Source organism: Eucyclogobius newberryi, unplaced genomic scaffold (genome assembly GCF_026437365.1).
Source record: "Eucyclogobius newberryi isolate DKJ021-1_F unplaced genomic scaffold, fEucNew1.0.hap1 SCAF_9, whole genome shotgun sequence".
Taxonomy (NCBI): Eukaryota; Metazoa; Chordata; class Actinopteri; order Gobiiformes; family Gobiidae; genus Eucyclogobius; species Eucyclogobius newberryi.
In genome coordinates, this window is record NW_027316532.1 from 20,022,358 (window position 1) to 20,049,742 (window position 27,385).

The 27,385-nt window shown below is 45.2% G+C and overlaps 2 protein-coding genes and 1 non-coding gene across 3 annotated transcripts in view; 2 read left to right on the plus strand and 1 right to left on the minus strand.

Moving 5' to 3' along the window:
• Positions 1-605: 605 nt before the first annotated feature.
• Positions 606-677, minus strand: trnah-gug (transfer RNA histidin (anticodon GUG)). Its single transcript has one exon. It is a non-coding gene; the product is annotated as a tRNA-His (tRNA).
• Positions 678-1,355: 678 nt separating this feature from the next.
• On the plus strand, positions 1,356-6,052 carry LOC140353467 (uncharacterized). The gene is made up of 4 exons (XM_072438042.1): positions 1,356-1,613; positions 2,362-2,505; positions 3,786-5,058; positions 5,994-6,052. Exons 1-4 carry the CDS (start codon positions 1,356-1,358, stop codon positions 6,050-6,052), a joined length of 1,734 nt encoding a protein of 577 aa, XP_072294143.1.
• A 636-nt stretch (positions 6,053-6,688) lies between these two features.
• The window catches only part of aspm (assembly factor for spindle microtubules), a 21,907-nt gene continuing 1,210 nt past the window's right edge, over positions 6,689-27,385 (plus strand). Inside the window, exons 1-21 of the mRNA XM_072438323.1 lie at positions 6,689-6,775; positions 6,844-6,990; positions 8,777-9,010; positions 9,741-9,808; positions 9,885-10,026; positions 11,027-11,157; positions 11,435-11,610; positions 12,303-12,448; positions 12,958-13,043; positions 13,120-13,332; positions 14,971-15,193; positions 15,637-15,770; positions 16,499-16,627; positions 16,803-16,997; positions 17,598-22,220; positions 22,451-22,600; positions 22,709-22,900; positions 23,421-23,613; positions 24,036-24,190; positions 25,604-25,780; positions 27,280-27,385. The exon at positions 27,280-27,385 is cut by the window's right edge and continues 67 nt beyond it. Coding sequence (XP_072294424.1) covers positions 6,745-6,775; positions 6,844-6,990; positions 8,777-9,010; positions 9,741-9,808; positions 9,885-10,026; positions 11,027-11,157; positions 11,435-11,610; positions 12,303-12,448; positions 12,958-13,043; positions 13,120-13,332; positions 14,971-15,193; positions 15,637-15,770; positions 16,499-16,627; positions 16,803-16,997; positions 17,598-22,220; positions 22,451-22,600; positions 22,709-22,900; positions 23,421-23,613; positions 24,036-24,190; positions 25,604-25,780; positions 27,280-27,385 — 7,651 coding nt within the window. The 5' untranslated portion in view covers positions 6,689-6,744. The remainder of the gene's footprint in view (positions 6,776-6,843; positions 6,991-8,776; positions 9,011-9,740; positions 9,809-9,884; positions 10,027-11,026; positions 11,158-11,434; positions 11,611-12,302; positions 12,449-12,957; positions 13,044-13,119; positions 13,333-14,970; positions 15,194-15,636; positions 15,771-16,498; positions 16,628-16,802; positions 16,998-17,597; positions 22,221-22,450; positions 22,601-22,708; positions 22,901-23,420; positions 23,614-24,035; positions 24,191-25,603; positions 25,781-27,279) is intronic.

Sequence of the window (27,385 nt, forward strand, 5' to 3'; positions counted from 1 at the left end):
CCGAAATCATAAGGGACGTACGGAAAATAGAAAAAAATCACATAAGGACTGAACTTGGAAATGGACAAATTTGACATAAACTGGACTAAATGGGACTCACATTATGGATCAGGTGTGCTTTAACCTTGAATTTTATTTTCATCTGGATGCATTACATGCAATGGTATTTATTTATTTGTCTATGGGAGTTTTTATTTATTTATAGGAATTCTTCTACTGAAAGTGTTTTTCAGACTTCCTATAAGTGATCTGTTCTTCTGTATCTACCTTTGTATCTACCTGCGTTGCACCAATGAAATTTCCCCATGTGGGACAATAAAGGAATATCTTATCTTATCTTATCTTATTATTCTAAAAACAGTCATCAAAAACAATACACATTTAGTAATTTCTGTGGTACCGCCCACTCAGCACCTTTTTTTCTTTTCTTTTCTTGTAATTATTATTATTATCAATTTATTTTTTTTATATTTTTTTTCTCTTCCTCCCATTTTTCCTTTTCTTCTCCCTGCCGTTGCTGTTGTTGACTGTTACTGGACTGTATCTTCATTAACACACAAGTTTTGATTGGTCTGTGTTTTTTCTTTCAATAAAAAATAAAACACTGCCGTGACCCGGATTCGAACCGGGGTTGCTGCGGCCACAACGCAGAGTACTAACCACTATACGATCACGGCGAGCTACTCGGGGGTGACCGCAAAGATACAGTGAATACTTCAAAATTTTGGATTGACATAATTTTATGGCATTCATTATCATGCCATAACACATACTACTGCAAATACCGCAGATATTATCCCGTTTCATTGACTAAAATACAGTAAACGCTGCAGTGTTTGTCTACAGACCAAAGACATGTTATGAAAAGCATATCGGGACGAGTCTTTACTCCACACACTTTACGAAACCAGTCAATTCAGCGACTTTCCACACGTGGATAAACTTTACCACGATTTAAAGCACGTTCTAATATCCTGAAACGGAAACATTCATACGTGTCGATGTTTTGTTTAAAATAAAAAAAACATAAAGACATAAATGAAAGAAAGATGTCTGTTTTTGTAACGATCTCGGTCAGGGCGGGGCCTGCGGCGGCAGTTTAAACCGTAACGTCGCCCACGATTGGTTGCTGTCGCTTGTATTCTTATGGATTGCGCCGATCGCGGCTCGTGATTGGCCGGAGCGCGCCCACCCTCGCTTATCATTGGCTGCCCGCACATCGTGGTTGAAATTTCAAACCAGCTTCACGCATTCGCGACAACACAAGTCACTCGGCTCGCAGATGGACTTTATTCACGTGTTTTAAACATTTTTATCTCATTTTTATGATTTTGCGTTTAGATTAGTCGTGCGTAATGGCCGCCACCGCGTTTTGGGACATTAGCCCGGCGCGGAAAGGCGACACGGGCAAAGAAAATTACGTCCCGGTTCTGAGCCTCGTGCAGTTTTCCAAAGTTCCGTTCGTGAGTTTCGGGACAGTGAAGATCGGGACGTCCAAGTCTGCACTTTTAAGGATCGAGAACCCGAATGAAGACGTGGACGTGGAGGTGACGGTGGAGAAGATCGCGTCCGGTAAAGGCTTTTCCGTGGACAGCAAAACGTTCACGGTCGAGGTGAGTTACCAGCGGGTCCAGGTCTGACGTTTTCAGCTGAATAAAACACGTGTAAAGTTTGTTTATTTCGTGTTTATTCTGTTATTGCGGGTTGTTTTCTGGCACTGCTTTTGAAATGGAAATACAATTACTAATAATAATACCGTTATCTTTATCATCTTTATGTCAGATGGACTCTAATATTTGTGTTTTAAATTGAGTTGATTTTCATGGCAAACGACCTAATTTCTTATTATTTACATGATACAAGTTTTTAAACATTCTAAATTCTGGAAAAAATGAACTGGGAATATCCAAAAATATGGCTTGTCAAGATATGGTTTTGCAAATTAAACAATAAAATATTTGCTAAGAAAAGAGAAAATATTTACCATTGTATTTTACATTATTTGTTCATTTAATACGTTATTATTGTGCACATCAAGCATTTTGGATGATGGTGAAATGCTATAAAATGGGGTTGGAAGACAAATACTAACAGTGGTGTCGATCCCACATTATTTTAAAAATACAGATCTATTACACACTTAACCACAAATTATACTTTATGTGACGCTTTAATGCAATATTTAGGCTAGAAAATGCTATTGTGTTCCATCTTTTGTTATAGAAAAGCATGCTAACTGACATATTTGTACTGGATATTCAAAATGGTGTCGAATACTTTAAATCGATGCGACTTAATCATGTAAATTGCGTTTACTTATTATTGTTATCATTCAAAGGATCTATTTTGTTTTCTTCTCAGGGTCAAGGATGGTTCGGTTTGACCGTAACGTGGACGCCAACAGAAGAAGGCGGCGTCCGGGAGCTCGTCATGTTCAACGCCAACAGGGTCGTCAAGCACCAGGCCGTTATCCTGGGCCGGGCAGAAGCGCCCAAAAAGAAAAAGGTACAACAGGCTCTGAAAAGCCTCCAAGCGCTGCCGGAGCCTCCAGAATTACTGAGGATATCTTGATTGTGGATAGAAAGGATTTTGTACTCTTTATGGTGGATGATATAAACTGAGCTGCTCAAACTCACAAGAGAACTGAAAGGATAAGATAAGTAAGATATTCCTTTATTGTCCCACATGGGGAAATTTCATTGGTGCAACGCAGGTAGATACAGAGGTAGATACAGAAGAACAGATCACTTATAGGAAGTCTGAAAAACACTTTCAGTAGAAGATCTCTTATAAACAAAAACTCAAATAGACAAATAAATAAATACATAAATACCATTGCATGTGATCACGACAGTAATTGCACATGAATATGTGTCACGACAGCAACACATATGCACATGAATTTCACAGTAATTGCACATGAATCACGACAGCAATTGCACATATGACAGAATTGCACATGGTTAGGTGAGTATTGCTAGTGTTCAGGACTAACAATGTTTGTTATAAAGTCTGACAGCAGCAGGAAGGAAAGACCTGCGAAACCTTTCCTTCACACAGCGAGGGTGGATCAGTCTCTCACTGAAGCTGCTCTCCAGAGCGGACAGAGTGTCCTGCAGGGGGCGACACTCATGGTCCAGCATAGATGTGTATTTAGCCAGGACCCTTCTTTCCCCCACCTCCTGCTCCTTAACCCGCTAAAGCTGCAGGAAGATTCCTTGGAACTGATTGGACAGAAATATGGGATGGGAGTCAGAGTAAAGGAAGTCTACTTTTGGAGAATGGGAGTAATCAGAGTAAAGAAATGGAGGTAGGGGTGTCGCTGGTCTCCTGTCCACAGTAGATGCACAACGACAACAATTACAGTGGGTGGATGCAGGACGAAGAGGAGGAAGAAGATGGGGAGGAGGAGGAAGAAGGAGAAGATCTCATATGCTTTGAACTCGTGGGCTTTGAACTGAAGAACAAAGTCTAGACTTTATTCTTTAAAGAACAAATTTAACTTATTATACCAGCAGCCATAAAACGCTGAAGAAAAAGAAGAGTGAGCTTTGGTTTGCCAGTTTATGTGACTGAAAACAGCCAGCAAAAATAAGCCATAAGAAAACATCTTGTACATGTTCTTACAACTAATCTCATGCCTTTCTGGTGCGTATCCTTTGTAAGCGACTTCCAATCACATCCAGTTCAGTTGTGATTGTACTGATCATGTTAAGCTGCCATGTCTCGCCTGAATGTACAACGTCATCGGCCAAGAATTGATCTAACTTTGTATATATTTCCAGAAAACTCTGTGGGACACTATCAAGAACAAACCAGCGAAGGTGTCCGGTCCCGGGCCGAAGAAGGCGGCCAACAAGACCTTCCAAGTGTCTCGGAGGCCGCAGTACAAACGGGACAGGCCGCGCAGTCCGCTGGTTTCCCTCAACCGTGACGGGCCGAACCGAGGGCGTGTCCGGTCTCCTCTCGCGTGCCTCGTCCCAGAAATGCCGCTCAAACAACGGAATAGCCAGGATTTTTTGACCCTGCCTGAAAACAAGGACCTGGCTAAAGTCCTGAACAAAACGCTGTCGCCCGTTGGCACGCCGGACAGGCTGAAAAGGCTGATGCCGCGAATCGATCCGGTGGAAAGCCCACTATTGAGAACGCCCGTCAGCACCGAAAGCACGCTGAGCAACACTCCGGCTCTGTCCATAAAAGACGCGCTGGCGCTTATCAATTCCGATCTAAGCCCCATAAACGGCTCGCCCCGGGAAAGCGCCAACGAATTTTCCGATTCGCTAGAGTCCAAAAGCGGGGAACTCGACGCCAAGCGAACTCCGGAAGTCGGCGAACCCAGGCTGACTTTCTTCGTGAGCAAAAAAGTCGTTCTTCAAGACGTCAAGCCGTTCACCTCGACCACGGTGACGAAATCCAAGGCGCCCGTCGAGACCGGGGCTCAAGGAAGGAAAACGATAAAGTCGCGGCGCAGGCTGCTGGAGAGGACGCTGGAGCTGAGCGACTCCGGCAGTCAAGCGGAGTCTCGCTCCGGAACGCCGTGTCTTCCCGTTATCGACGTAGACGCGGACAGCCAAAGCGCTAACGGAAACGGGGAATCTGACGAAGGGGTCGATGATGGGCGAAAGTCGAGCAATGGCCGTCCGGTTTACGGTTCTCCAGCTCCCATAACCTTTCTGGTGACAACGCCCCAAGTCGGAGAAGGCCATATCTCGCCCACAAGAACATTGCACGAACAGTCCGTTTCTTTCTCGTTTCCGGTGATGGAGCCCCCTAAAGACGTGGTGTCGCCAGTGCGCGCCGTCCCATCACACTGCGATGCCATACAGATCGTTTCCTCGAAGCCACTGGCCTTCTTGGCATCTTCGCCCGAATCGTTTCCCGTCCACGTGGCCGGGAAATGCAAGAAAAGGAAGAGCGAAGAGTTTCTTGCGGCCGACGCAAACGCAGTGGACGCTGGGAAATCGGTGCAGGCCAAAAGGTGCAGAGGCTCGAAGGTGAAATCTGAAGCGAGCGAGGACAAGAGAGCGGCGATGCAAAGACGACAGCCCAGACCAGCAGGTAATGAGTGCAGTATGTGCAGTATGGGGATGATGTGATTTCAGATGAAGAAAGGGTTTTATTGCAGGGCATTTCAAGCAGTTTTATTTTGACATGGCCTGACAGTGACGGATGATTTAACGCTGACAAACAGCTAGCCTCAAAATATGTTCTCTTTTTCATCGGTTTGCTTACAAACTTTGATATGACAGATCCAAATTTGCATAAACCAGATTTATAACATAACTCCTTTGGATAATTTACACCAAATTGGTAACTCTAAATTGGCCCTAGTGAATGAATGTGAGAGTGGATGTAATGTTTGTAATGTCTATGTCTCTGTGTTGGCCCTGCCACAAGTTGGCCACTGTCCAGGGTGTACCCCGCCTAAGGCCCGAAGTCACTGGGATAGGCTCCAGTCACCCGCGACCCCGAAAGGGGAAAGATGGATGGATAATTACATAAGTATGTACAAACCAAATAAAAACGATATAATATGAAAAATATAAAAAAATGAAAAATACAACACGATAAAAGACAGTCAGAGGACCACACAAATTCTCATTAAATGGTTAAATGTTAGTGTTGGTTTAACCCTGGCCTTGTCTTAGGTTTGCTTTGCAATAGTCGAGTCATGTTCCTGGTAAACACTGGGTTTGCGTTGTCCGGGTTTGAATGCTTTTGTCCTGTTTTGAATCATTCAATATGTCGGTGTAATCCCTCATTCGTCCAGGCGTGTTCCATAGTAGAAAAAAGCTTCAGTTGTAGTCATCTGGACTCAAACTGAGTCCAGATGACTACAACTGAAGCTTTTTCTACTATCATTCAATATTGTTATATTTTGACTTCTCTGAAAGTAAAGTCCCATGTTTATTTCTGATGTTGAATTGTGCCATTGTGAGTCATTTGTGGATCTTATAGAGATAAAACATAAAATTGTGGTGTGATTTTTGCAGTCGGACTTCAGCGAAAAATCTGGCCCCCTGGAAACTATAATTGGAGACCCCTGGCCTAGCTACTCGTTCAGTTTTACTCATACACTTCTCCATTACTCTGTATAATAAAGCAATTTGTATCGTCATTTCGCGACCTGACTATCTATAGCAAAAAATATAAGAAATGAGATGCGTCCACTTTGATCTATCCATCTATCCATCCATTTTCTACCGCTTGTTCCCTTTTGGGGTCGCGGGTGACTGGGTGATCCCAGTGACTTCGGGCCACTTTGACCTAGCCACATGAAATTTGGAAAAGTGACAGAGCTCCCTGTGACGAGTAAAACACACAGGCAGCATCGCAGGTTTTTGGGCGTGCTTTATTTCGTGCTGTGCTGTGTACATAGGAGTGAGGTGGAGGAACTCGGAGCCTGGATGGTGGTCGGATGGAGAGAATGCAGTGTCGGGGCGATCAGCGAGAGCTATCATCGTCGTTAGCTGCTTTTAATTAACCTTTTTTTATTCTAATTTCAGCTTCCGTCTGCTCGGCCTCGTCTCTGAAAACGGTCAAGTCCGTCGCTCCGGTTCAGCAAAAGACTCGAAGCGCCAAACCCACCACCACACGCCGTAAGTCCCGCCTCTCGATCGATCTTCACCAAGTCAGTTCTCAGTCCGCCGCACTATCACCCGTTCCCCTTTTTCTTTCAAAGGCGCCGCCCCGTCCGTGCAGTCGTCCGCTCAGAAATCCAAGATCGTCGCGGTCGCTCAGTCGATGCTCACGTTCATCAAGCCGACTCAAACGGGTAAGACCCCCCCCCCCCCCCGACACAGTCCCTTTTTATTGAACGTGCGTTTGGTCTCGTCCGCACAGCCATACCGAGACACCCGACGCCCTTCGCCGCCAAGAACATGTTCTTCGACGAGCGGTGGATCGAGAAGCAGGAGCGCGGCTTCACCTGGTGGATCAACTACGTCCTCACGCCCGACGACTTCAAAGTCAACACGGAAGTCGCCAAAGGTACAAATCGGGTCTTCTTTTTTTGTTGTTGGCGAGGGTGTGAGCGTCACTTTTTACCGTTTAGTCTGTTTGCGTCGCTCCAATCCAATGACATTTGACCTGCGTAGTGTCGTTCTTTTTTATCAGTTTTAATGGTAAAGTATAGAAAACTATGCTCCAGGTCGGTGTTGTTTCAATGCTAACGTTTTGATGGTTTGATTCCATGCTGATGATTAGAAATGCTCTTTTTTATAGACGTTTTCAACACAAAATAATAGTACCTTTCTTTGTGTTATCGTTTGGTCTTATACTGGTTCCAATTTTGTCTTGTTTATGTGGTTTTTGTTGTTTTTTCAGTATCGATACTTGCTCAAATTAGTATCTAACTCAGGGGTGGGCAAACTACGACCCGCGGGCCACATCCGGCTGGCCGGGCCTTTCAATCCGGCCCGCCAAGCTTGTCCAAGTAATTTAAAAAAACAACTTTTATTTATTTATTTTTTGCCCTCGGGCACTTGTACTTGTATCCTTAATAAATATGATGTGAAATGAATTAAATAATAGATTCAATAGCCTATATTTGACAGAAAAGTGATATTTTATTTGATATTTAATTTTTGGGATTTTTTTTCACACCAATGATGCTGGCCCTCCGCTACTTGCCTGGATTCAAATATGGGCCTCGGAGGAAAATAATTGCCCACCCCTGTTCTAATCCCACCCCAGCTGTAAAAAGGGTTGAAAATTGGATTCTAATCGACACTAAAACAAGTATCGATATTTATTTAGGTGTGTTTGACTGGGATAAGTATGTTTCATGAGCTTGAGAACATTTATGCCGTGTATGTCATTAGCAATGTCATGATGTAATGCAGTTTGAAAAGGACCCGGTTTGGTTCTCCTTTCAGTTCTACAGGTCAAGTGTTCCATTGTTTGGCGATTCCAATAATGGGATTCCATTAACGGGACCAAAGCTTTTACCAGAACAAGGTTTAATAACTGAAGAAGAATTGTTTTTTGTAGAAAATGCCATTTTATTGTCTAAAACCACCACCGTGATCTTTTTCATTGGCGTCGCGTTATCAAAATCCATATCAAGAACCAACTTTGTACCTCGAGTGTGGGATTTGATCATATCCAAATTCTCAGTTATTGTGAGAAGAAACGTCATAATTTAACGATTATTCACGATTATCGGAACAAATAAAAGCCAAATCCTTAATTTTCTTGCATTCTAATACACCACTGTTCCATACATACACGATCATCAAGTCATTGTGATCTAAACCACCACATAAAACCCACTAAACATTTGGGTGCACTTTTTCGGGTCCAGATTGGATAGAAATGACTTAATTAATTTTGCTTCTAAAATTCACAATTATTAGTTTTTGTTGATGATGATTCTACTGTGACCTGAATAATCACAATTATCGATTAACCGGTTAATCTTGATATCCCTAATGGTTACACTCTAGGCCTTTTTAAATGCTGTTTTGATTGTGATTTAGTACCGCATTTTCCACACTATAGGGCGCACTGTCAATAAATGGTCTATTTTCAATCATTTTTCATATACAAGGTGCACTGGATCGTATTGTTGTTTTTTGAGGAAATTGAAGGCTTTTAAATGCGCCTTATAGTGTGGAATATACGGTACCAGACTGGCAGACTTCATACCTCCATTCTCGTTTTAATTTTGACATCTATGTGTTATTCCTCGGTGTAAATCTTGCACCAGGTTGGGTTTATCGCCCGTGTGAAGACAAACGCCTTTAACGCCGCTTCTCGATGTTTGTGTTCCCAGTAAACGCGCTGTCCGTGGTCATGGGCGGCGACCCGGGCGTCCCCAAGGCGCCCACCAAAGAGGAGATGTCGTTCAGCACGTACACGGCCCGGAGGAAGCTGAACCGGCTGCGGCGCGCGGCCTGCCAGCTCTTCGGCTCCGAGCTCGTGGTCAAAGCCATCCGGAGGCTGGAGGTGGAGGTGGAGGCCAAGAGGTTGTTGGTGCGCAAAGACCGCCACCTGTGGAAGGACATCGGTAATGCACCACGCACCGTTTCATTGGCATTTTACATTTTGTAAACTGCGATATTGATCTCAAATGACGGGCTCTACATGTATGCTGAACGGGGCCACAACTGATGTTTATTTTAGTCGCTCGTTCGTCCGTGCTTTAACAAATTAGCCAAATTATTATTTTTATTTTACCTGGAGACTTTTTAAATAACCACCGCAGTCAGAATTGGTCGAAAGCATGTGACTGAAGCCTTCTGAATAGTGAATATTCACATATAAAGTGCATTATTGATGAAAATCACAAATGGTTATATTATATATATTCTTTTTTTCTGACATTTTGATTTAATAAATGTCTTTTCGTATGTGTTTGAGTCTGTACAGTCCGAATAACAACCACGATTATCAAAATGCAACCGATTATGTTTTTTTTTTTTTTTTATCAAATGGTCCTGGTTAGTGAATACAATGCAGTGAGTGGGGTAAAGTTTAGGTAAACACTGAAAGCTTCTGAGCACACACGCCCCCAATTCTAGGACGATGAATTAAATGATTATTAAAACGAGCTCTTAAAGTTGCTGTGTAGAGCTGTTTGTTTGTCTTTCTCTGGGTAGAACTAAAATGAGGAACACTTGTTTAGGTTTTGACAAGGGAGAACTGGAGAGCAGGAGATTGCACTGATTTGAAGTATAGTTTAATTCAAAAATAGATTGTTATATTTACTTTGAATTTTGTCTGTTTTTCCGTGTTAGGGGAACGACAAAAGGTCCTGAACTGGCTCCTCTCGTACAACCCTCTGTGGCTGCGGATCGGACTGGAGGTAAGCGAGCGCGGCGGCCTCGGACGCGGCGGTTTTAAAATGTCGTCCGACGCCAACTCCGCTTCTGTTTCTCCAGACCGTCTTCGGCGAGCTGATCTCGCTGGAAAACAACGGTGACGCTTTAGGCCTGGCCATGTTCATCCTCCAGCGGCTGCTCTGGAACCCGGACATCGCGGCGGAGTTCAGGCATTCCAAAGTGCCACATCTGTACAGAGACGGTGAGTGTCCAGAAGGGCTGCAGTGACCAGTGTTTACCCGGGTGTACAGCACTTTTCTGCCCTGGCAAAACACTGCAATTAAACAGATGATTGAAGTTCCTCCTCAAAATATCATATACCGTATTTTCCGGACTATAAGTCGCACCTTTTTTCATAGTTTTGGCCAGTGTGTGACTTTTACTTATATATTTATACTTATATACTTATACTTCGGAGCGACTTATATGTGATATTGTTTGCTATTTTCACACTTGCAACCTTATTTCATACTCATTATCTCTCTTACACTTTTCTTCTCTATTATGCATTTTTTGGCTGGTGCGACTTATACTCCGGTGTGACTTATAGTCCAGAAAATACGGTATATATCAAGTGAAGTCAGATTAAAAAATAAATAAAAATTGAAAAATAAATGACCGAAACGCCATAAATGAATAATATAAATACATAAATAAATACATTTTTAACGTGTCTGGCCTGGTTCCTTGAGACATTCACTGGGAGAAAAATAAACGTGTGCTTGAAAATGATACGTTTAATGAATTATTCATTGTATTTTTATATTCTAGAGTGTTTTTTTTTTTTTTTAAACTAAGAAAAGTCAGTTGTAGTTTAGATCTGCAAATATATTCTGATATTCACAGGATTCTCAAATTAGTTTCAGTCCATATTTCAGTCTTAAATAGTAGTTTATGGGTCAAACGGTTATTTCGAGAGTGCTTTTAGTTTTTTTTGAATATATATAAAAAAAAAGGTTGAAATTTGGGGATTATATACTAATATTTACTAATTAAGTGTTATCTTATTTGACATACTGTATTTATTATAAAGGGTGTTTTGTGTTTTCGAGTCTGTTAAATCCAGATAATGATTAGCAAAATACAACAGATCGGTTTTATAGTCGACCAGTCACGATTAGTCGATCACTCGTTTCAGACTCGTGGGAATTAATGCGTTCAATATAATTTTCTAAACGTGAAAACCTGACATTTGTGCTTAGGCCACGAGGAGGCGCTGTCTCGCTTTACTCTGAAGAAGCTGCTGCTGCTGGTGTGTTTCTTGGACAAGGCCAAAGAGTCTCGGCTGATCGAGCATGATCCGTGTTTGTTTTGCATGGACGCCGAGTTCAAGGTGCAGGTTCACTCTGTCCTGTTCAATCACAAGCACAAGTCCATCATATATTTATTATTATTTAGTACATCAGTGTTGCCTTTTTGTATTGACTAAATACAGTAAATAAATTCATGTTTATTACCAGGTACTTTGTATAAAGTCTTGTGTTGAAATGAACTTTGACCTGACTTATTTATATTCACATATTATTCATATTTAGATTTTAAAAGCAACAAAACAGTGAATTAGAAATGTCTGAATGGCTCTGTGCTTGTTTTGTCTTTTCGCCTGTCAGACGAGTAAAGACCTGCTGCTGGCCTTCTCGCGGGACTTCCTGAGCGGGGAGGGCATCCTGCCCCGTCACCTTGGTTACCTGGGCCTCCCTGTGTCCCACCAGCAGAAACCTCTGGACGAGTTCAACTTCGCTGTCAAGAACTTGGCTGTTGACTTGAAGTGTGGCATTCGTCTAGTGTGAGTCAAGTTTGACTTTGTGCTCTTGTGCTTGTTTACACTCTGTTTACACACTGTTTACACACTGTTTACACTCTGTTTACACTCTGTTTACACTCTGTTTACACACTGTTTACACTCTGTTTACACTCTGTTTACACTCTGTTTACACACTGTTTACACACTGTTTACACACTGTTTACACACTGTTTACACTCTGTTTACACTCTGTTTACACTCTGTTTACACTCTGTTTACACACTGTTTACACACTGTTTACACACTGTTTACACTCTGTTTACACACTGTTTACACTCTGTTTACACTCTGTTTACACACTGTTTACACACTGTTTACACACAGTTTACACACTGTTTACACACAGTTTACACTCTGTTTACACTGTTTAATCTCTGTTTACTCTCTGTTTACATCCCGAGCAAGTGTTGCATACTAAAATGTTCTATTTATTGAAATCACGATTTTCTGTTCACAATAGAATATAGTTTTTGACACAAACTATTAGCAGTTTGTTTAATATGACCAGGAGCTCATACTCGCGATAAAACACAGAACCTTTCAAAAACTAGAATGATCTTGATCTTTTATCAGGATATATATTTTATTTTATTTCGGTCATTTTATTTCAAAGCTGGTCGTCCGATCGGTCGAGTGAAGTGTGCAGAGTTGAGTTCTCGGGTGGTGTTTTGCAGGCGTGTGATGGAGCTGCTGGTGCAGGACTGGAGTCTGTCTCTGAAGCTCCGCCTCCCGGCCATCAGCCGCCTCCAGAAGGTGCACAATGTGGACCTGGCTCTGCACGTGCTCAAGGCCAAAGGCGTGGAGCTGAAGGACGAGCACGGTAACTCAAACCATCAGGGTCCAGCTCAACAGTCCACGGAATCCTTTCCATAAACTTATATTTAAATATCTTACATATCTAATGTTTGAAGGAGGCTAAACAGTTCTATTAAAGCCCAATTGGATTATAGCTTAGTCCATATGAGAACACAACTCACTAAAACGTAGTCAACATGATTTTTGTATCAGATATTTCCAAAACGAGGATGGATGTAGAGCTAATTCCACAACTGTCACCTAGCAACCATAGTGTAAACAATGGCCAAAATACACATTAGCTTTGATTTGATAATGATACGTGATCGACCTAGCTTCAAATTGCAACTTGACTTGATGTAAAACTGATAAATATTGACCACAGGGACAATCCCACTGAAGAAAGTAACAATTGGGAGATGCGAGAACCTGTCGTATGCACTTTAAATGTTTAAAAAAGTGTCGTAAATACATTTAAATGGAGTTGGAGCTGATTTCAGGCTCCGTAGTTCCTGATGAACATGTCTTTTCCAGGCTCCGCGATCGAGTCCAGGGACATCGTGGACGGCCACAGAGAGAAGACCCTTGCCCTCCTGTGGCAGATCATGTTTGCGTTCCATGTACGTCATTTGAAGTCCGTAGCAACCGCGTCGAGCCCCGCCCTTACTCTATTAATGCCTCGGTTTTGACTGGAAGGTGGAGGTGATGCTGGACGAGGACCAGTTGAAGGAGGAGATCTGCTTCTTGAGGAAGGCGCTGAAGACCAAGCGGCGCCTGGCGTACCTGAGGACGGGCCGCGGGCCGCTGCCCAGTCCCGCCAAAGACCGGGCGCGGCTGGAACACGGCAGCCACAGAATCCGACTGCTCATGGACTGGGTGCGAGCCGTGTGCGACTTCTACGGCGTGAAGGTGAGGCCCAGAGATGATGTCACGGCGCCGTTATGGTTCCTCACGGCGTCGTTACGGTTCCTCGCGACATTGTTACGGTTCCTCGCGACATTGTTACGGTTCCTCGCGACATTGTTACGGTTCCTCGCGACATTGTTACGGTTCCTCGCGACATTGTTACGGTTCCTCGCGGCGGGGTTATGGTTCATCGCGGCGTCGTTACGGTTCCTCGCGGCGTCGTTACGGTTCCTCGCGACATTGTTACGGTTCCTCGCGGCGGCGTTACGGTTCCTCGCGGCGTCGTTACGGTTCCTCACGGCGTCGTTACGGTTCTTCACGGCATCGTTACTGTGTTCCTCACGGCGTCGTTATGGTTCCTCACGGCGTCGTTATGGTTCCTCACGGCGTCGTTATGGTTCCTCACGGCGTCGTTATGGTTCCTCACGGCGTCGTTATGGTTCCTCACGGCGTCGTTATGGTTCCTCACGGCGTCGTTACTGTGTTCCTCACGGCGTCGTTACGGTTCCTCGCGGCGTCGTTACGGTTCCTCGCGGCGTCGTTATGGTTCCTCGCGGCGTCGTTATGGTTCCTCACGGCGTCGTTATGGTTCCTCACGGCGTCGTTATGGTTCCTCACGGCGTCGTTACTGTGTTCCTCACGGCGTCGTTACGGTTCCTCGCGGCGTCGTTACGGTTCCTCGCGGCGTCGTTACGGTTCCTCGCGGCGTCGTTACGGTTCCTCGCGGCGTCGTTACGGTTCCTCGCGGCGTCGTTGCGGTTCCTCGCGGCGTCGTTGCGGTTCTTCGCGGCGTCGTTACTGTGTTCCTCACGGCGTCGTTACGGTTCCTCGCGCCGTTGTTACGGTTCCTCGCGCCGTCGTTACTGTGTTCCTCGCGGCGTCGTTATGGTTCCTCACGACGTCGTTATGGTTCCTCGCATGGCTTTCAGTTGAGGTTCCCCGAAAACGTGCATGTAATGTCTTATTTAGGGCTGATTGCAATATCTTAACGAACTAAATGTTTCGCAGTAGCAACACTGACTGAAATTTACTGTATTTAAAATGAAAAGGCTGATTTTATTCGGGATTCTCCTCATTAAAGTGCCCCCTACTGGTCGGACGACTCATTGAACTAAAACGCAGTTGAGATAAATATATTCATCACAGAAAAGCAAATATTTTAGGTTTATAATTTCACTTCCTGTTTGCAATTGATGACATCACAATGGGACATTACCAAGAAAACACTGAGCGAAAATTGATCTAATGTCACCATTTTTTATCTGACAAATGAATGTATACGAGAGCGACTTTTATTTTGTTGAATTAATATTTAGAGAGTCAAAAAAGTTGATTCTTTGTCTAAATTGTGCATAAAATTATGTCACTTCCTGTCATTTTCTAGATTTTTCAGCATTTTCTCCACAAATACATACTCTATTGGTGTAAAAGTATAATTTATATGTACAACAGTTAAATACACCAAATAAAGTCAAAATTAGAAAAGCGTAAAAACCTGTCATAGGCACTTTAAGTCTTAAGACAAAGACTAAAACAAGGCCAATGACTACACAATTTAGTAATATCTCTTTGATCGCCTTTTGCGTGTTTGACATCACCGTCCCGGAGGCGTGAGTAACCCGCGCGTCTGCCTGTGCGCAGGTGGAGAACTTCACTGTGTCCTTTTCTGACGGCCGCGTGCTGTGTCACCTGATCCACCACTACCACCCGAGCCTGGTGCCCGCCACCTCCATCCACCAGAGCACCACCCAGACCGTGGAGAGTTCACCCAGGGGCCGCCTCCAGCTCGACTGCTCGGACTCGGACTCGGACGCCTCCTTGGACTCGGTCGCCTCCTTGGACTCCTGCCCCTCAGCCGCCAACGGTACTTTCTGCATCCCATCATATTGTGTCTTTTTAATACTCAAGAGTTGTGTAGCGTCTGGTTTGGTTTTACTTGTGTTTCCTTCTTTTTTCAGTAGCATTTTAGCTCTTTAACCCACTAATTTAGCATCCGTAAGACTTTAAACAAACCTAGTGAAACGATTAGTTCTGGACACTTTGTGAATACTTCCAAGTAAAGATGGAGAATATTGATGGAAGTGATTATTGACATGTGTAATAGAGTCTAAGTTTAATGCCATACCTTGGAGCATTCCAGGCAAAGCAATAACCCTCCTTCACCTCCATTCTTCTTCTTGCAACTCAAACCGTTCAGACTTCAGAAATCATCCAGCAATAATTCACAGCGCCACCTTTTTGCCAGTGTTGTTGATTGCCAATTGCATGAATGTGACGGCGTCCGATTTATTCCCTGCACATGGACAGACTCTCCGTTTAAAGAACTGCTGGAAAACGAGAAGAACAATTTCCGACTGGTCAACGGCGCCGTGTCTTTCCTGGGAGGAGTTCCGGCGATGATCGATGCCGCCGACATGTCCAACACCATTCCCAACGAGAAGGTAAAGAGTAATGACAGTGTAACGGCTAGAGCTTAGATTAGTTTGGTCTAAATGTACATTTTAGGGCAGCAAATAGCAAAGAGTGCCTTTGTGTTGGACATTCTGTTTCAGAGGGAAACTTGTTAATACTGTGGTTTAGACCTACAAACATAAAGGTGCTGTTCCTGACTTTTACTGCCTTAAAAAAAGAACAAGTTAATTTTCAGTCCACATGTAACACTCACTCACCTAATGATTTCATTGCTTCGCAGAGATAATGTTTGGACATGCACCGAGGAGAATAGTTATGCCGTAATAACTACCGTATTTTCCGGATTATAAATCGCACCTTTTTTCCATAGTTTTGGCCGGGGTGCGACTTGTACTTATATCTATACTTATACTTCCGGAGCAACTTATATGTGATACAATTTGTTATTTTCACACTTGCAACCACATTTCATACTCCAGTGCGACATATGTGTTTTTTTTACTCCGGTGCGACTCATAGTCCGTAAAATATGGTAATTGGAATCCAGAAAAGGGAAGGAATAATCCTTAGATGCATACAGCGCACCGCAGTCTCATTTTCACCTGAATACCTGCGTTTGTATCTGTACTGGAGCGAAACAAATGTTACTTTACTACATGATAAAACACTGCGTACAGCTACTTTATCTATAGTTTTCTCTAAAACATTTTGTAGGTTGACGATATGTTTTATTAAGTTTCTTCCTGCGCATTGTTAGGTTGTGATGACATACCTGTCCTTCCTGTGCACTCGTCTTTTGGACCTGAGGAATGAGACGAGGGCGGCCCGGGTCATACAGGCCGCGTGGAGGAAATACAGGCTTACAAAAGATCTACAACTGTACCAGGTTCGTATGCAAGCAGAAACCATCACTTTATTTCAAATGCCTTGGCTAACTGATGGAGGTTTGATGGTGTTTGAGCCGAAATGTCCAGCCAGAGGGATATACTGTAGAGAGAGGTTTTGTTTCGACGTTCATCCAGGCATGACTTCTGATCGATTGTTAACAAACTCTTTTGCAGGAAAGAAATGCTGCCGCTTCGAAGATCCAGTCTTTAGTCCGACAGTTTCTCCAGCGTCGCAGAGTCGCGAGGCGGCAGCGGGCGGCTTTGGTCATCCAGGCCGTGTGGAGGGGTTCTGTGACCCGCCGAGAGCTCAGGCGCCAAAAACAGGCTCAGCTCCGGCTTCGGCATTCAAAGGCAGCGACTGTTATCCAGGTAGGCCTTTGTCATGCTTTTTTTGAATGTGATCGGTGTGGGCTTCTACTAGCAAGTCAATGAGTCAAACAAGGCATCTAAAAGTCTTCATGTCTATATCAACCAAATATAGGGTTGCAATTGTTGTTATTTTTCCATCTCATTATTATAAACAAAATGCCCAATATAGAAATTATGTCTATCTTCAAAACTTTTACAATATATATTTTGATATTGCTGATTTTCGGTCTGTTTTGAACATTTCTCACAGTTTTGTTCTATATACTACCATCTTAATCATTAATATTCTCTGTACATATAACAGCTGTAAATAAGTTACTATTTTTATTATTATATAGTATAAGAGTTTTTTTTACAAGTTATCTTTTTATCATTTACTTCTGTACCTTCTTTGTGTTGCAACACTGAAATTTCCCCATTGTGGGACAAATAAAGGCTTATCTTATTTACTAGACATTAAGTGTATAGTTGAGGATGAAATAATATTTTGGCACTAAAACAGATTCCAGCTAGACAAAGAATAAATTGTAAGTCTTTTGTCAATTGACTTGTACCTTTTTTGGCAAATGAACTCTTCATTTGTCTTTTCTGTTCTTTCAGGCTCACTGGAGGATGTTTTGCGCCATGAAGTCCTTCCAATGCCTCAGATATCACACCATTGTGGTTCAGGCACAGTGGAGGATGCGAAGGGAAGTGTCCGCGTATAGAACGACTCTCTGGGCGGTGTCTGTGATTCAAACGCGCGCCCGAGCTTGGTCTGTGGCAAAGAGGCAACGGGACCGTTTCCTGTCCCTGCGAGCCGCGGCGGTGAAGATCCAAAGCGGCTACAGGCGCTGGAAAGCCCAGAAAATTGAGAGGGAAGACCGTGCCGCTCAAGTGGTGCAAGCTGCCTTCAGGAAATGGTATGAGAAAAAACGGTCTGAAAAAGTAGCGGCTGCTGTGAAGATTCAAGCTTGGTACAGGATGCAAGTCTGTCTGCGGCGATACAGAAGAACGAAAGTGAACGCCGTGCTAATACAAGCCCAGTTCAGAGGTTACATACAAAGGCAATGCTTCCAGAAGTTGAAACGCCAACACCACTCTGCTACCGTCATTCAAAGTGCATTCAGGGGCCACACTGTGAGAAAGCGAATCATAAAAATGGCTATGGCGGCTGTTGTCATCCAGCAACACTTCAGATCCACGCGCGAAAGGAATGCCGCGCGCCAAGAGTTCCTGCGAACGAAAAGCGCAGCCGTCACTTTACAAGCGGCGTACCGTGGGAAACTGGCCCGCGACTTGTTGAAAACTTGGTACAAGTCCGCGAGAGTCTTGCAAACTGCATTCAGGAGCTACGCCGCCCAGAAGCGCTATCTTCTCGCGAGAAAAGCCGCCATTTCGATCCAGCAAAAGTACAGGGCTACACGCATGGCGATAACGGCGAAGGATTCTTACCGCGCGCTCAGAAAAGCAACGGTGAAAATTCAAGCGACGTGGAGAGGAAGAATCGTCAGAAAGAGATTGGCCGAGCAGAGTCGCAGTGCCGCAGTCATACAGGCCTGGTTTCGCCGACACGCTGCACGAAAACGATACAAGGCGACAAAAGCAGCAGCTCTCGTTATACAGCAATATTTCAGAGCTTATTTGGCAGGGAATCGAGCGAGGAAACTATTTATGGAAATGCGAGCAGCTGCCGTTTCATTGCAAGCGGCATACAGAGGCATGATGGTCAGGAAAATGATGAAGAAAAGGCACGAAGCGGCCACTGTCGTACAATCTTACCTGAAAATGTCCTTGCAACGAAAGCGGTATCGGTTGCTCCAAAGCGCAGCCATCGTCACTCAAAGTAGATACAGAGCCTTGATCATTAGCCGTAAACAGCGTCACGAATATAGACGGATAAAGGAAGCCACGCTAAAAATTCAAGCTGTTTTTCGAGGATATTTGACGAGGAGCAATCTTAAACGACAACGCGACGCAGCCACGGTGATACAAGCCAATTTCCGTACGTACCGAGTTAGAATGGCGTTTCTTGCTACTAAATGTGCTGCCGTTATTATTCAAGAGCGATACCGAGCTAAACGGTCGAGGGACCAACAGGTCGAACAGTTTAGGTCACTGAAGTCCGCTGCTGTAACAATCCAGGCAGCTTTCCGCGGTTACAAGATGAGGAAACAAATTTGTGAAAAGCAAAGGGCCGCTACAGTAATACAGAGAGCTTTTCGTACCCATTGTGCTAGAAATCAGTTTGTAACCTTGAAGAGAGCAGTTACAGTTTGCCAAAGATGGTTTCGAGCTCTGACCGAAGCAAAAAAGCAGCGACGTGAGTATTTAGAGAGGCGTAAATACGTAATTTGTTTGCAATCGGCATGGAGAGGTCATTTGATCAGAAAGGAACTGCGTAAAAAGCACACTGCTGCAACAATTATTCAATCAAATTTCAGAAAGTACCAGCAGCAAGTTCACTACAACAAGCTCAAGTGGGCCGCCAAGGTGCTTCAAGAACAATTTAGGGCTAATCAAAAAATTAACAAGGAGATGCGTGCTCTTAAAGTCAAAAGAAACGCGACTGTTGTCATACAAGCTGCTTTCCGAGGAATGCAAGTGAGAAGACAAATGAAAAACCAAAATAAGTCTGCCATTGTGGTTCAGAGAGCTTTTCAAACGTTCCGTCAACGTAAACAGTTTCTCGCCTTGAAACGGGCCGCGATTATAATTCAGCAGAGGTACAGGGCGTCGGTTGCAGCTAATAAGGAACGTTTACGATATCTGGAAAAGAGAAATGCTGTAGTGGTTCTTCAGGCAGCGTACAGAGGGCATCAAGTACGAAAGGAGGCGGCGCGTTGGCATCAAGCTGCTACTGTTGTCCAATCAGCTTTCAGGAAACATAGACAAGCGGTGAAATATCAAGCCATGCGTTTATCAGCCATTATCATCCAGAGATTCTACCGCTCCTGGCTTCTGAAAAGACATGAGAGGGCACTTTATATGAAAACACGGCAGTCGGTTATTGTCCTTCAAGCAGCTTTCAGGGGTTATCAAGTCAGTAAGAGTGTCACCAAAATGCACAAAGCAGCAACTGTCATTCAGGTCCATTTCAAGAGGTACAAGCAACAATCCTCCTTCAAGCAACAGCGCCGGGCAGCCTTTGTCTTACAGACGAGGTTTAGAGCTCAAAGGCAAATGAAGTCTGATGTACAGTGTTACAAACGGCAAAAGAATGCTGTAATTGTGCTGCAAGCTGTGTATCGAGGATGGCGGTCAAGAGGAAATGTCAAGAAAATGCACCAAGCTGCCAGTGTTTTACAGAGGTTCTACAAAACCTACTATGAAAGAAGGAAATACTTGGCTCTTAAAGCTGTAGTTGTCACTATTCAGAGAAAGTATCGCGCCAGAGAAGCAGCCAAGAGGCAAAAGGAAGAGTTTCAGAAAATGCGCAAAGCTGCCGTGAGCATCCAAGCTTCGTACAGGGGTTTCAAAGTCAGAAAGGATGTTGCTCAGTTGCACCAGGCTGCGACTATTATCCAGTCTGCTTTTAGGAAACACAGAGAGGAGGTCAAGTACCAGGCAATGCGTCTGTCAGCCATCATCATTCAGAGACGCTACCGCTCCTGTGTTCTTCAGAAACAAGAGCGAGACCAGTTTTCAAAGTGGAGACGTTCCGCTGTCGTGATTCAGGCCATTTTCAGAGGTCATTGTGCACGAAAAGACATTGCCAAGATGCACAATGCGGCTAGAATCATCCAAGCAAACTTCAGAATGCACAAGCGGAAAGTAGATTTTACGAGGCAACGCCGGGCAGCATGCGTTCTTCAGCAGAAGTTTAGAGCACGACAGAAAATGAACTTCGATCTACAAAGTTATCAACGACAAAAGAAGGCTTCGATCGTGGTGCAAGCTGCATACCGGGGGATGAAATCAAGACGACAGGTCAAGCAAATGCATCATGCTGCTTCTGTAATCCAAAGAATTTACAGGGCACACTGCGAGCACGTGACATATCAAGCTCTGAGAAACTCGGCACTGACAGTCCAGCGACAGTATAGAGCAAACACAGCAGCAAAGAGACAAATGCAATGCTATCAACGGACACGAAGAGCAGCTATTGTTTTGCAAGCAGTTTTCAGAGGGCGTCAAGTCAGGAAAGAACTCTCAAATCGGCATAAAGCTGCTACGGTGATCCAGTCGGCTTTCAGGGGCTACGCAGAACAAATGAAATACCAGGCGCTACGTTTGGCAGCTTTGATTATTCAGAGGCGTTATCGTGCTTTGGTTATGCAGCAAGAGCAAAGAGCAAAGTTCCTCCAACGCAAACGCAGCACCATCATTCTCCAATCGGCTTTCAGGGGTCGTCAAGTCCGAAAGAAGATATCCAGAATGCACAGAGCGGCGACGGTCATTCAAGCCAATTTCAGGAGACACAAAGAACGGTCTGCCTTCAAAAAACGGCGCTGGGCAGCCTGCGTGGTTCAGCATAAGTTTAGAGCTCACAGACGTATGAAATTTGAAATGCAGAATTATCGAAAGCAAAAGGAAGCGGTGGTTGTGCTTCAAGCTGCATATCGAGGAATGAAAGCAAGGCAAAGAATCAAGAACATGCACCAAGCTGCTAATGTTGTACAGAGAGCTTACAAAGCCTACTGCCAAAGAAAGCAGTATTTGGCTCTAAAAGCAGCTGTAGTAACTATTCAAAGAGGGTATCGCGCCACAGTAGCAGCAAAGAAGCAAAAGCAACAGTTTGAGAAAATGCGAAAGGCTGCCGTGAGCATTCAAGCCGTGTACAAGGGATTTAAAGCCCGAAAGGATGTATTCCGTCGGCATCTGGCTGCTACTGTTATCCAGTCCGCTTTTAGAAGACACAAAAACGAAGTGGCGTACCAGGCCATGCGTCTGTCAGCCACCCTCATCCAAACCCACTACCGCTCCTGGGTTCAACAGAGAAGAGCTCGCCGCTCGTTCCTCGTAATCAAAAGCGCCACCGTTGTTCTTCAGGCTGCGCACAGAGGTTGGCAAGTCAGAAGAACGCTTGCCCTCCAAAATGCGGCTGCCGTTGCCATCCAGTCCCAGTGGAGGTGTTTTGTACAGAGACGGCACTTCCAGAAAAAGAGGGAGGCCGTTTTGAAGGTGCAAAGCCTGGTTCGGGCAGTGCAGCTGGGCAAAAGGCAACGGGACGACTACAGCAGACTGAGGCGAGCGGTCACGACACTTCAGAGACACCGGAGGACCTGGATCATAAGAAAACAGGTATTGTGCCCGTTGGAAATTTCCAGATTCATTTCTTCCATGGAACTACAAAAATTAATTCATTTCAAGGACTCAAATCTTGATATTGTGACTTCCATAGTGCCAATTAATCATGCAGCTTAGACACCAGTGCTATGATGCTACTTGTAGTTCGCAATTTTTTTTTTAAAGTAGTAGTCAAATTACCTTAACCCTGCAGCTCATATCGGTGCGACGCGTTACCGTTTCAGGAGCTGGAGTCGGCACAGGCTGAAAGAAGAGTCCGTTTTACTGCAGCAACTTTCCACCATCTGCAGGCCATCAAGATCCAGCGAGCTCTGAGAGTCCACTGGGCCCTTGTCTGTGCCAAAAAGCAGATCAACTCTGTCATCACCATCCAGGTAATCTTTCACAAACTGTCAAACCTGTCGGATAGAGGACGTGTTTAACTCTTATCTGGGGACAAAGGTAACAATAGTAGTGCTGATGTTATTCTTTCCTCTGTCTAGCGTTGGGTGAGAGTCTGGATTCAGAGGAGACGTTACCAGGAGGACAGGAGGAAGGTGGTTGTGGTCCAAAGAGCGGCGAAACGCTGGTTTGATCGGCGACAAAAGGCTGCCTGCGTCATCCAACGGGGCGTCCGTCAGTTCCTCGTCTTCAGGCGCCAAAAGAGGGTTCACCAAGGCATCGTCCAAGCCCAGGTACCGCCCGCTTTTCTTTGACCGAAGCTTGCATGAATGGGATTTTGTACAATTCAGCCATGACTGTTTCGGTAAACGACACTATTGCCTTGACGTTGAGGGACAGGTTTTATTAAAGGGGACATATCTTGCCTATTTTACTCTCTTGAGGTTTTGTTCTGTGGAGTTGTATTCATTCACGCTGTGCATTAGGTACTCTCTGTAGTCGGAGTGCTAAGAAATCAGTTTTCTCAGTAATAATTCAAGCTGCTAACACCTGTAGTTTAGGCCTCTTCAGACGTGTTCGAGATGCAGCAGACTCTTGTATTAGTTTCCAGTACAGGTTTCAGTCTTCATTCGGATATTAATGCCCCTGGACACGTTTAAAATGTGAACTTTGAACACGATTAAAAAAAAAAACTGCAAATCTAATCGCAGTACTTGTCAGCAATCTCGTACTTTCATACAAGTCGCCCTCACGACACTGAAGACTAGATGTTTGGAGATGAATATGGGCCTTGACCGCCGTCTTTGTGCTCAGGCTCTTTGGAGAGGCTACCGCTCCCGTCGTCTGAACGATAATGCCAAAGTGGTGAAGCTGAGGCGGCGCTTGAGGAAAGTGACGGCAGGCGTTCGAGAGGAGGACAAATTGTGCAACAAAACGTCGACCGCCCTGGACTACCTCCTGCGATACAAGAACTTCTCATCCATACTGGAGGCCCTGAAAAACCTGGGTGAGGCCTCTCATTGCTCCTCAAGTCTTTTCTGTTCTTTTAGTTGTCAGATATAAGGTATTTAATGTGATGCAACTCAAGGATATACTTGTTCCTACATGAAAAATGCTCAAATATTCAAATAGGCTCATCTTTAATGCACATAATAGGAAAATAGTTTAAAGGTCTTTAAAATCACTTTGAATGGCACATACAAGAAATAAAAGTGATTTTGAGACATTCAAACAAAGGTTTAAGGTGATATTTTTCGATTAATTTGACATACATTTGAGCTTTAATTATCAGACAAATGTGAAATAATAAGTTTAAAGACCTGTTTCAACACACAGACATCGCCCGGCTCTAGTTCTTCCTCGGAGCCAGGACATTATCAGTAGACAACCTAACGAACAAGGTCGTTCTTTGTCTTTGGGTAATTTCAGAGACGGCCACCAGGCTGTCCCCCGAGTGCTGCGAGCGCCTGGTGGAGAGCGGGGCCACCAACGTCATCTTCACGCTGATCCGCTGCTGCAACAGGAGCGTGCCCTGCATGGACGTCATCACCCACTCCATCCAGATCCTGCTCAACCTGTCCAAGGTGACTCCACGCGTTCGCTCGGGGACGGTTCCTTCGCTCGGGGGGGGGGGTGTTCCGTCTCTCGGGGGGGACGGCGCCTTCGCTCGGGGGGGGGCGGTTCCTTCGCTCGGGGGGGACGGTTCCTTTTCTCTGTGGGACGGTTCCTTCGCTAGGGGTTGTGGGGGTGACGGTTCCTTTGTTCGGGGTGGTGGGGGGGGGCGGTTCCTTCACTCTGGGGGGGATGGTTCCGTCTCTCGAGGGGGACGGTTCCTTCTCTCGGGGGGTTCCTTCTCTCGGGGGGGGGGGGGGAACAGCGCCTTCGCTCGGGGGTTGTGGGGGGACGGTTCCTTCTCTCGGGGGGACGGTTCCTTCTCTCGGAGGGGGGGGACGGCGCCTTCGCTCGGGGTTGTGGGGGGGAACGGTTCCTTCTCTCGGTGAGACTGTTCCTTTTCCCGGTGGGACGGTTCCTTCACTCAGGGTTGTGGGGGTGACGGTTCCTTTGCTCGGAGTGGTGGGGGGGCGGTTCCTTCGCTCGGGGGGGGGGGTTCCGTCTCTCGGGGGGGACGGCGCCTTCGCTCGGGGTTGTGGGGGGGCGGTTCCTTCGCTCGGGGGGGACGGTTCCTTCGCTCGGGGGGGGGGACAGTTCCTTCGCTCGGGGGGGCGGTTCCTTCGCTCGGGGGACGGTTCCTTCGCTCGGGGGGGACGGTTCCTTATCTCTGTGGGACGGTTCCTTCGCTAGGGGTTGTGGGGGTGACGGTTCCTTTGTTCGGGGTGGTGGGGGGGCGGTTCCTTCGCTCTGGGGGGGATGGTTCCGTCTCTCGAGGGGGACGGTTCCTTCTCTCGGGGGTTCCTTCTCTCGGGGGGGGGGGGGGGGGGGTTGGGGGACAGCGCCTTCGCTCGGGGTTGTGGGGGGGGACGGTTCCTTCTCTCGGGGGGGACGTTCCGTCTCTCGGGGGGACGGTTCCTTCTCTCGGGGGGGACGTTCCGTCTCTCGGGGGGACGGTTCCTTCTCTCGGGGGGGACGTTCCGTCTCTCGGGGGGAGCTCGTTTTGATCTAAATGCCAGACGTGGTTCGTTGACTTCCCTTTTTTTTTTGCCTATGCGCAAATAGAATCTCCAAATTGTGTAATGTCGAGTCCTTTTTTTGACTTGATTTCAAACGGGAAGGAATAGAAAATAAGGAAGAGAAGGTGTCGAAGAAGCTGTGGCTGTGTGTGCACCGTCAGCTCAAATCCAACCCTTAGACCTCAGAGAAAGTCCTGTTTGAACTTGAAATTAACCCAGTGATTACTAGTTTTTGCCTTTTCTAATACCAAGGGTCCATTTCCACCTTCTACCGGTCTTTTTACCCGATGAAAGTAATAAGATGGTGTGAGGAAGTGTTTCCTTTCTTGGAGCATGGCGCCTATTCTTTTCCTTGCACTTTCCCCTCAGTATCAAAAGACCATCGAGGCGGTGTACGGCGTGGAGAGCTCGGTGGACACCCTGCTGGAGCTGCTGCAGAGGTACAGGGAGAAGGCCGGGGACAAAGTGGCCGAAAAGGGAGGCGGCATCTTCACCAAGGCCTGCTTCCTCCTGGTTCTGCTGCTACAGGACCAACGCCGCGCAGTGGTACGAACACCTTCACTAATGCCGTCTTTAACGCGGCTTTCAACCATGTTCCATCGTCATAAACACACCTGGAGTAGCATGTAGCTTCATTCACGCTAGTTTGATGAATCCTTGTTCCTCTCCCTAACGAGCGTCTAAAATACTCTGTTCTGAATCTCCTCGATAACTGACGTTTTCTCGATCTGTGATGCGAGCTCTGAGGATCTTCTAATCTTCTAGTGTTTTGGAGTCCATAAATCCATCGTGAGACTTGTTCTGAGCATTTATCCTGTCAAATTACGATCATTACAACAGTGGAGCTTCAGTCAGCCAGTATATATATTTTTCTCATATGTAACTTCTGCCGCTGCCCGTAGATGGAGCCCTAAGCAATCTAGTTCCTCGCGTGGGTTTTTTTATTTATAAAACATGACATGCCAAAGTAAAGGTACTCAAGAGAATGTTTAAAGTTTAACAATAGAAATAATGTGTAATATGTGTCCTTTTTTAAAACCACTTTGCATAAGTCGGTTTGTTTTATGCACCGGACTTTAAGTGGCACCGGAGAATAAGTCGCACCCTGGCTAAAACTATGAAAAGGGTGCCACTTATAGTCATAGTTTGTTTAAAAAGTAAATGGCAAAAAAAACATAACTACTTGATTGTATGACCGGTTATGATTTTCTAATTTTGACTTTTTTGGTGCATTAATACTAACAGTAAATATAAATAATAGTTAATATTTTCAAGTTTTTCTGCGACAAGTTGGCCACTGTCCAGGATGTACCCCGCCTAAGGCCCGAAGTCACTGGGATAGGCTCCAGTCACCCGCGACCCCGAAAGGGAACAAGCGGTAGAAAATGGATAGAAAATGGATTTTCAAGTTTTTGAAGAAAAGTTGAAAAGTAACGTGGAATGTTTTCTTTTAAACTTGATTTGAAACGGTAAAGAATAGGAAATAAGGAAGAGAAAGTGTGGAGGAAGCTGTGTCTGTCCGTGCACCGTCAGCTCAAATCCAACCCTTCCACCTCAGAGAAAGTCCTTTGTTTGTTTGAACTTGAAATGAACCCAGTGATCACTAGTTTTTGCCTTTTCTAATACCAAGGGTCCATTTTAAAGGTGCACTATGTCACTTTTCTAGTGGAGGGTCTGCCACCTGCTGGTCGTCACTGAGATTTAATTGCTTTGCCTGAAGGTGAAACGTTTTAAGATGGGTTTTAACTTGTCTCATGTTTTTATTGGTCAAAACTTATTTTAAGAACTTGCATTCTTACTCCAAGCACACTTGCCTCTCTGATGCATTCTGCTGCTCATCTCCATGGGAACTGGGAAAAGTTTAATGCCAAACCCTGGGACTTAAATGTAAATTACTTTATTACGTCAGCTGTATTTTGTGATTCAGAAAGTTGGATATTGTAAAGCTGGTTAGAAACGTTGAGGATTAAGTACCGCGTTAGATGACGGAGAATGAAAAGAAAAGGGAGGTTTCGCCGCTGAGTGAACTGAATGCTGCTTTTCAGGAGGTGAGGAACATCCCCAAAGCAGTCGAGCGTCTCCAGAGCATCTACCGGCTCACCGCGCGCAAACACAAGATGGACGCCGAGAGAACGACCACCAAGCAAAAGA

Bases quoted from the DNA above. Each gene is read 5' to 3' on its own strand.
- LOC140353467 (XM_072438042.1), top strand. From the start codon at position 1,356: ATGGCCGCCACCGCGTTTTGGGACATTAGCCCGGCGCGGAAAGGCGAC. The intron at 1,614-2,361 runs GTGAGTTACCAG...TTTTCTTCTCAG, and splicing joins GCAAAACGTTCACGGTCGAG to GGTCAAGGATGGTTCGGTTT. The intron at 5,059-5,993 runs GTAATGAGTGCA...TGATTTTTGCAG, and splicing joins ACGACAGCCCAGACCAGCAG to TCGGACTTCAGCGAAAAATC.